The following is an 8,573-nucleotide window of genomic DNA, read 5'->3' as shown; positions in this document are numbered from 1 at the left end:
GTATTTTTGCATTTCGTGCAATACGTGCATCGTGCAATACTTCGAGAATACCCCTATTGTGTTATGCATAAAAATAAATGAAAGCAAAAGTATCATAGTAGTATAGCTTAAAATGGTTATAGAAGCATAAAGTAAATACATACAAACATACATAATAAAAAGAGAGGCATATTATAATAATAAATATAAAATNTGTTGTATGCATAAAAATAAATGAAAGCAAAAGTATCATAGTAGTATAGCTTAAAATGGTTATAGAAGCATAAAGTAAATTCATACAAACATACATAATAAAAAGAGAGGCATATTATAATAATAAATATAAAATTTCATAAAAATGAAAAAATTAAACAAGTCGAATGTCAAATTGATTTGTATTTTTATTTTATACGCATGAGTTTTGTACTGCGTACTATAAAAACATAGATAACATATGTATGCATGCATGTAAGTAAGAAAACGGATTAAATGTTCCACCAGTTATATAGCTGAGTTTTAGAGTAAGTAAAGTAAGATCTTAGTTATTTTTTTCTTATAATTACTCTTCATCATTTATCAGTGGAAACTTATCGCCTATGAGTCCTCGAGTCTTCAAATTCTGTTCGATTATCCCCCATGTCTTGCTATATTTTGCCAACAATGGCATATTTCCAATTATATACATGCCATGCTTAGCTCGCGAAAGTGCCACGCAAATTCGATTGTTCTCTTTGAGAAATCCAATTTGACCGTTGGAATTACTACGCACTAGTGACAATAGCACTATGTTGGCCTCAAGTCCTTGAAAACTGTCTACAGTGGCGATGTTCAATTGTATTTTGTCAAGTAATTTATTTGCCTGTAATGCAAAATAAGTTATCTTTTATTTTGAATTAAAAAATCGGTTTGTCTTACCCTCACTTTCAAGGTTTCTATTTGTTTCGCATAAGGACTCAGTATTACAATGTCATCGGCAGTGTAGGCAGCCTTTTCAATTAAATGTTTCGCCAAATTCAAAGTTTCAGTTACCTCAAAATCATTATAGATCGAGCATTCATCCTGAAAGCAAACAAAAGTAATTTTTACATGCAAAATAATAGAAGCATGCAGCAAATCACTTCGAATTATTTGAGATGCAAAATTTACAACAAACTAAACTTCAGGTCTGTTTTTGGTAACCAGCGGGTGCCCAGACTGCTTAATTTCGGTTTCTTCTGTCAGTTCTCGGGCTATTAAGACCCACTTTGAAAGAGTAACCTGAGTTTTCGCTAGCCCGAGGTCGTCCGAACTATTTTTCTGGGTGAGTTTGTCAAACTGCTAGAAGAATTATCCGCTAGTGGGCACAGGAGTCTAAAAAATCAACGGTAATTTTCAGCCACCTGATACTTGTGCATTATCAGAAACTGTGTATGTACTCAAAAAAATTCTAATATAAGTGGCAAACAATATCACTCTGAAATGGCGTGCTATAGATATGACCGATACTGTATGTAAGTATATACATTAGACTGCATTACTCCCCATACAAAAAAAATCGGTACTGTGTTTCCATTGGAATTATAAAATGTATTATATATTAAGACGTCCACCAAAATATTTCGAAAAAATATTAAGATTTTAGTGAGCTGGACCGATTTGAAAATAACTCCAAGATGGAGTTTTTTATGAATAAAAATAGTTTCTTAAAAGCTTTTTTGAAAAAATTCCCTCAAATGACTAAATGGTTTAAGCTTAAAAAATTTGCATAAAAATATTTTTAAACAAATTTTATACGCAATCGTAATAATGAGATTTTTGATGCTGTTTTTTAACTTTTTTCAAAGATTGGTATAAGAAAAACTGGAATAACTGAACCTAAACTCTTTCGATTTAGACTTGTGAGATGTCCATTGGAAACGTGTTTTCTCACCCTTTTTATTTCTTTGCTAATAAATCCATTCGAATGATGGAAAAGAAAGGTAGAATGAACGAACGTCATTCAAAGTTGAGTGAAGATGTGTGGGTATTTGAAAAAAATAATAAAAATTGGGACGGGAATGACTTTTTTTGGACAGAAATAAAAACAGTGGGAAAATACCTTTCTACTGAGAACCCATAAGTCTAAATCAGAATAGTTTTGGCCCAGTTAATCAAGTTTTTCGTAAATCTATCTTGGAAAAAAGTAAAAAACAACATCAAAAATCTCTTTATTACGATTTCGATGAAAAGACTTTTAAATATTTTAATGTGGATTTTTTAAGCTTAATCTGTTTTGTTATCTGAGGGAACTTTTTTCAAAAAAATCTTTTAGAAACGACTTTTATTCATAAAAAACTCCATTTTTGGAGGTATTTTCAAGTCGGTCCAGGTCACGTAAATTTTAATATTTTTCAGAAAAATTTTGGTGAACGTCTTAAAATAGAATAACTTTTGTAATCCCCGTGGAAAAACCGCAACTTTTTTTTGGTGATGCAGTCTAATATTCATATGTATGCATATACCTCTGATTGACATTCGCATTCATTATGGGTGTAAAAATATAAGTCGGTGAGCATATTACGAACTTTTGGATAGTTCTCAACGCTCGCATCATTATTCAGATCAGTGTAAAAAGTCGGATGAATGAGGTCTGCAAGGCAAGGGCGCATACGATATTGTATATTAAGTATGGCTCCTTTCAGATTGTTAACAAATAGTCGTTCGAATAAGGAAATATTCAATTCGTAGGTGCCACTAAGGCGATGACCCGAGGTGTATGGCTGCAATTGCATATGGTCGCCAATCATGACAACATGTTCGGTGTATGGCGTTAAACAGGCCAACACATGTGACTCCAATATTTCGGCAGCCTCTTCGAAAATAACTAAAATATTTGAAAAATTTTATAATATGGGATATGTTTTCACCTAAAAGCGCTTACCGACTTTACTTTGCAGCAAGCGAAAGAGAAAATTCGTTTTGGCAGCAAAAGTTGAAGTCATAGCTATAACATCAGCTTTTTGGGCCGCATAAAATTGGAACATTATTCGCAAAGTTTTTAATTTTTCCGCAACACCATTTACAGCACGTTGAGCTTGTAATAAACGCTGATACGATTCTTCGGTGCCATCAAAATCGACATGCATTTGCTGTACTACTTGAAACTTAGCCTTAAACTCTTCATTAACAACATAGTAGAGACGCTTTAGACGAGGATTTGCCAATTCTTTGTGGGTAGAATCAAATTGGACATTAAATTTCGAGATTTCAGGCAAGCGAATTTGGCTGCCGAAGCGCAAAATATTGCTGGTGTAGGCCGACAATTTTAACAGAAACTTATCCAACGAATCATTTGTATACGTGATTAAGACAATAGGTGTTTTGACGTTCTCGATAAGAGTGCGAATTAAATGTACAGAGAGATGTGTTTTTCCAGTTCCTGGTGGACCTTGTATAAGGCAAAATTCTTTGGTCAAAGCTTGGCAATATGCACGCCACTGAGAGTGGTTCAGTGCGAGGTTTTTCGGCTGGGATGGATTTTTAGCCGTCACCTGAAATGGCTCTCTGTCATAATAGTACAACGTTTCTGGTGCAAGGTAGCAAGGTGCATTAACATCTTTCTGAAAATAAAAAGATATTGTATTGCATTATATAATAAGTTAAAGAATTACGAAATTCAAAAGGTTAAAATAAGTTTTACCTCATCATCTAAAATGTATGTTTTCATAGGCAGATCACCAGCACCATATATATTCAAGTAGTTGTAAACGTTGTTATATGGTTCAAAGAAGGCCGGCGTTTCAAACATGAGCAACTGCCGGTCATACACAGCGACTATGTTCTCCTGTCGTAAAATTTGAATGCCAACCTACATTTAAATTTTATTAAAATAAACTTAAACAATAAATAAATTAATCTTACATATCCTAAAGAAAGAAGTTCTCCATCAGTGTAGGTTACCGTGGCTAAAATAAGATCTTCGAAGTTTTTGCTTGTTGTCAGGAGTAATAATGACCCAGCTTTTATTGAAGCGATTTTATCTTTCACTTTGCGTGATAGTTTTACCTTAGTGTTGTCCATTGATCGCTTTGTGCCCAAAATGTCTATAAATACCAATTCATGACGCTTGGAATTGACGAAATCGGAGTTAAGAACTATGAATACGTCTTCGTACAACTCTGGTGTGGTACTATGTGGTTTGGAACTCTTTATTTTACAGACATACTCGCGCAAAGGTATCATAAAATCTTCACGAAGAAGTTGTTTTTGTTTCGTCAAATAATCAGCGACTTTATGTTTTCCTAATTTGTTTACCGTATTTGTTGTTTGAAAGTTTTCGCTGTTGCGCGAACGAAGATCATCCAGTGAGGGATATATCTGGAAAAATTACGTATGATGTGCTGAAATATATTTCATTCAACTCGATACTCACCTCAGTTTCATTCAATTTTTCCTCTAACTGCATACCTTTCACAGATAATATGCGATCCAGCTCCAACACTAATTGTTGGCAGGCATGACGTTGTTCAATATCTCGATTGTCACTTTCGTTTATAAGTTTCTTTATATGTGTTATTACGTGGTAAATTTTAGGCGTCATGAGTTCACCTTTGTGTACCCACAAAATTAAGGACTTAATTGCATTTAATATTTCATCTACATCTTCATCACTTTTCCATATCGTTTTGTAGCTCTTTCGAAAAAGTTTAGCGACTATAACTCGCCATTGTTCTAAGAATGCTTCATTTTTCACGAAGTTTTGTAATAGTTCTTCCTGAAAGCCGGGAAGCTCCAACTTGCATATCACATGCCAAATACGTAAGTATAGAAGAACCCGGTCCAAGCCATCGCTAGCCGTTATTTGACCCGCGTAAAAGTCGTATTCACTGGTCGTAACAAATAGAAAAATGTCTAGTGGTTCCATGTTTATTGCTTTACGCATCTCCGCTGTTGGTAGCTTCCTTACGGTAGGTGCTGCCAAAAGTTCCGAAGAAGCTTCAAGTCTTTTTTGCTGTAGGTAGTCATCTACAATAGTATTAAAAATTCAGTAAAAACATATATTGGAAACTGTTCCCTAGACTTTCACCTGCTTCGGACGATCCATGAATATATTCCACTCTAGCATCGGTATTTTTCGATTCATTGCTGCTGACCTTGGCTTGAAAGCTTTGCAAAATCTCTTCTTCATCTTTATTAAACCAATCTTGGTCATCCGAGTCCGAATCCGACATTTTACCAATTTTTAAATCCTTTATCAGGAAAAAAAAACACCAATGGAAAAGGCGGTTGGGTGTAAAAACCCCCAGAGACCAACCAACACCAGTGTTGCCACTTGCTTTTATTTTTAGGTACCAAAAGCCTACCAAATCAGTTTCCAAACTACCAAATTTTTGTTCATCATTTAAACGAGATTTCTTGAATTTACGGGGTTTTCAGCTACGCAAATTGGCAGTATAATATTGTTTACAGTGTTGGCTAACCATTCAAACCAATCTTTAAGGTTGAACAAAACGATGTCGGGATTTTAAATAATAGAATTAACGTATTACGTAAAAAACTTTTGAAAAAAATTTAAATACCTTTCAGATTAATTCAATTGATATCAGACATTTTTTGCATTTTAATAAAAAAAAAATCAATATTGTGTTTCAATTTGCATACACTCACCGTTCTTTACCAATACACTCGCACTTGCAAATTGCCTGTCACCAATAATTTCTTTAAGACGATAAGCATAGGATAGCTTTGGGAAGTGAGTTTTTGTTTGCAAAAATTGTGTGCTTGGGAAAATTTAGAAAAAAAAGAAAACTTATACGTGTGAGCAAAGTGAAAGCAATGTTTTCAACGTGTAAACGTCAAGTAAGAGAACAAATTTAATGCTCAATTTGATTGCATTTTTAAAACATTTTTGCCTACCAAAAGCTTCATTAAACCAACCAAACTACCAAAGAAGAATGAAGCTGCCAATTTTGGTCCAATCGGACCAAAACGGCAACGCTGACCATAACCAAAGAAATATACCCTACATATCATCTGCGTATGGTTAGAACAATTCGAGCCCTAACCGCCAAAATAGCGTAAGCGACATTGTTTTCAAAATTTTATTTTTGATGCAGAAACGCATCTAGATACTCTAGGAATATTTCTGCATCAAAAACAAAATTTTGAAAAAAATGTCGCTTACGTTATTTTGGCGGTTAGGGCTCGAATTGCAATATATAATTCAAATTTTCTTCGTGTTGAAAAATATATACAGTCAACCAAATAAAAACTGAGAGGCGCCATATTAGTAAGTTTTTGCTATATTTCTTTAGTTTATTTAATGTAAATATTTTTTTATGACAGTATAGCTGATTACCTAACACCATATATGTAAGTCCAAATTTCAGCCTTTGTGCTTAAATTATAAGAATTCTGCAAAAATATGATGAACATTATATAAACTAAAGAAAAATAGCCAAAATTTTTCATTTTATTTATAATAATGTAGTGTAGTACAATTCCAAGTTATCAACTCTCCAAATGAGCACCCTACATTTGAAGTTGCCACATAAAAAAATAAGCAATAACACAAATAAACACACTGGGACCTTTCCAGCTGATGTCTGCATTTTTATCATGAACCAACGACTGGTTCATGCATTTTTTCACTAAAACCATGGTAACTAGAACCATCCTTCAATGCTGTTATTAGTTAAGTGAAGTGATGTATGCACATTTTAAGATTGATAAAATACCCAAGTTAATTATAAAATAAATAGCACAAGGCGGTATCATGTACACCAGCATGTCAGAACACAACCGTTTGGTAAATCAGTACCTTAAAGTGTTTTTTGTAGTTGCTCTCTATTGGTAAGCAATGTAAAATATACTGATTAATGGAAGTTAACTGCTCTATCATTTAATGTGGTGTTTGCAGGACGGTCTCCATATGTACTGTTTTTATGAATAAACTACTATTGAGCAGTGACACTGTAAATTTGGATGCTCCTCTGTTTATATGTTGGTTTCAGTGCCTCCTTACTGCGGCGTTGTGCGCCTTTTTGAGCTATCTGGGGCGACGCTATCCAAGTGTAATCACATTTCCAGTAGGCAATCCTTTTGATGTGGACATCTTTCGCAAGGTTGTGTCCAAACTTATTTATTTTAATACATTAATCTTTACTTTGATTTATCATATCTTACTTAGATCTTGCCGTTATCCATTTTGTTCACTTTGATGGTTGCTACGAATAATTTATGCCTTAAATACGTTGGAGTAGCATTTTATTATGTTGGCCGATCCTTAACAACAGTTTTCAATGTAGTACTTACGTATTTATTGCTGCGACAGAAAACGAGCTTCAAGGCAATCATTTGTTGCGTTTTTGTAGTATTTGGCTTCTTATTAGGTGTAGACCAAGAGAGCCTTACAGAACAGTTCTCCCTTCGTGGTACATTGTATGGAGTTTTGGGCTCACTAATATTGGCGTGGTATTCTATCCAAACCAAGAAAGCTTTAGTACATGTACATCAAGAAGTTTTGCTACTAAGCTACTATAATAATGTCTATTCCAGCTTCTTTTTCTTGCCTTTAATCGTAATAAATTGTGAAGTAAGTGCTATCTTAAAGTATGAGCACCTCTTTGCACCTTGGTTTATAAGCGCTATGGTTATTGGTGGATTATGCGGCTTTGCCATTGGATTTGTCACGGTTCTGCAAATAAAGGTAATACAAGTTTAATTTTTGTGTAGTTCACTTCTTACAAGATACCAAACTAAATTATAGCTCATATTCCATATTAGTACCGTCAAATTACGAAAATCACGATTTATTGCATGGTTGCAAGTTCTTTTTGGAAAAATTGTGGTGAGATAGAGAAAAATATTTTTGCAGTTTGACTACTACACTACGTACAAATAAATACCAACGTGTAGGCAATGTTTGGTTGATGTCCTAAAATGACTTTTACCGTGATCTAGGTAAGAGTTTCGATTAGGGCCCCCAAAGTATACAAAAAGAACTTATCAACATGCAAAAAATAATGAGTTACGTATTTTCGGCTCTAATTTCTAATTAAATAACTTGATTTAAATAATGCAGGTAACATCTCCGTTGACGCACAATATATCTGGAACAGCAAAGGCCTGCGCACAGACTGTAATCGCCACACAGTGGTATAATGACACTAAAACAGCATTGTGGTGGGCATCAAATGCGACTGTCTTATTTGCAAGTGCCGCTTATACGCGCGTCAAACAACTGGAAATGCAAAGGCAACATGAACGTAGCAGTACAACACAAAAGGCTTAGCAATAAACTATTGACCAATTATTTTTATAATTTTAAGCATACGCATGCAAGCACACGCGTCCGTAAAATACAATCGACAAAATTTTTAAATACGCGCATTAGTTTTTTATTCTTACAAATAGCATATAAATATTAATACTAAAACCGATCTGCATAAAAATCTAGCTTTTTATATCTGTATGTACATTGAAGTATGTATGTATATGTTTATTAGAGTCCAGCGCAATTGTATTTGCCGCATTTCATTCAATAAGTACTCCTTGCATTGTACTCTACTCCCAACACATTGTTACTTTTTTTCCGCATACATACACTACTTGGCGTTGAGAGAGTAAATACTTGA

At 34.1% G+C, this 8,573-nt stretch overlaps 2 protein-coding genes across 3 annotated transcripts; one reads left to right on the top strand and one right to left on the bottom strand.

Annotated features, from left to right (window-relative positions):
• Positions 1-358: 358 nt before the first annotated feature.
• Positions 359-5,276, bottom strand: LOC108366999 (NFX1-type zinc finger-containing protein 1). Its single transcript, XM_017621513.1, has 8 exons — positions 5,024-5,276; positions 4,370-4,962; positions 3,859-4,314; positions 3,638-3,805; positions 2,879-3,557; positions 2,460-2,821; positions 895-1,038; positions 359-838 (listed from the first exon to the last, which is right to left on the bottom strand). The coding sequence occupies exons 1-8, from the start codon at positions 5,166-5,168 to the stop codon at positions 539-541; spliced, it is 2,847 nt and encodes a 948-aa protein (XP_017477002.1). The 5' UTR covers positions 5,169-5,276; the 3' UTR covers positions 359-538.
• Positions 5,277-6,384: 1,108 nt separating this feature from the next.
• On the top strand, positions 6,385-8,324 carry nac (GDP-fucose transporter nac). 2 transcript variants are annotated; one of them, XM_017621516.1, is made up of 5 exons: positions 6,385-6,598; positions 6,699-6,789; positions 6,857-7,061; positions 7,127-7,645; positions 8,021-8,324. In XM_017621516.1, exons 2-5 carry the CDS (start codon positions 6,713-6,715, stop codon positions 8,228-8,230), a joined length of 1,011 nt encoding a protein of 336 aa, XP_017477005.1. In that variant the 5' UTR covers positions 6,385-6,598; positions 6,699-6,712; the 3' UTR covers positions 8,231-8,324. The 2 variants fall into 2 exon arrangements, with proteins under 2 accessions (XP_017477005.1, XP_017477004.1); XM_017621515.1 differs by having other exon boundaries at positions 6,389-6,789.
• Positions 8,325-8,573: the final 249 nt, after the last annotated feature.

Source organism: Rhagoletis zephyria, unplaced genomic scaffold, assembly GCF_001687245.7.
Source record: "Rhagoletis zephyria isolate East Lansing unplaced genomic scaffold, Rhagoletis_zephyria_1.1 Rzeph_scaffold_02487, whole genome shotgun sequence".
Lineage (NCBI taxonomy): Eukaryota > Metazoa > Arthropoda > Insecta > Diptera > Tephritidae > Rhagoletis > Rhagoletis zephyria.
Note: the sequence above shows the minus strand (reverse complement) of the source record. Positions and strands in the feature narration are given on the sequence as shown.

Excerpts from the sequence above, each read along its gene's own strand:
- nac (XM_017621516.1), top strand. The coding sequence starts at position 6,713 with ATGTACACCAGCATGTCAGAACACAACCGTTTGGTAAATCAGTACCTT. Across the intron at positions 6,790-6,856 it reads TTTGTAGTTGCTCTCTATTG|GACGGTCTCCATATGTACTG; the intron begins GTAAGCAATGTA and ends TGGTGTTTGCAG. Across the intron at positions 7,646-8,020 it reads TCACGGTTCTGCAAATAAAG|GTAACATCTCCGTTGACGCA; the intron begins GTAATACAAGTT and ends TAAATAATGCAG.
- LOC108366999 (XM_017621513.1), bottom strand. The coding sequence starts at position 5,168 with ATGTCGGATTCGGACTCGGATGACCAAGATTGGTTTAATAAAGATGAA. Across the intron at positions 4,963-5,023 it reads TCATGGATCGTCCGAAGCAG|ATGACTACCTACAGCAAAAA; the intron begins GTGAAAGTCTAG and ends ATACTATTGTAG. Across the intron at positions 3,558-3,637 it reads CATACATTTTAGATGATGAG|AAAGATGTTAATGCACCTTG; the intron begins GTAAAACTTATT and ends TTTTATTTTCAG.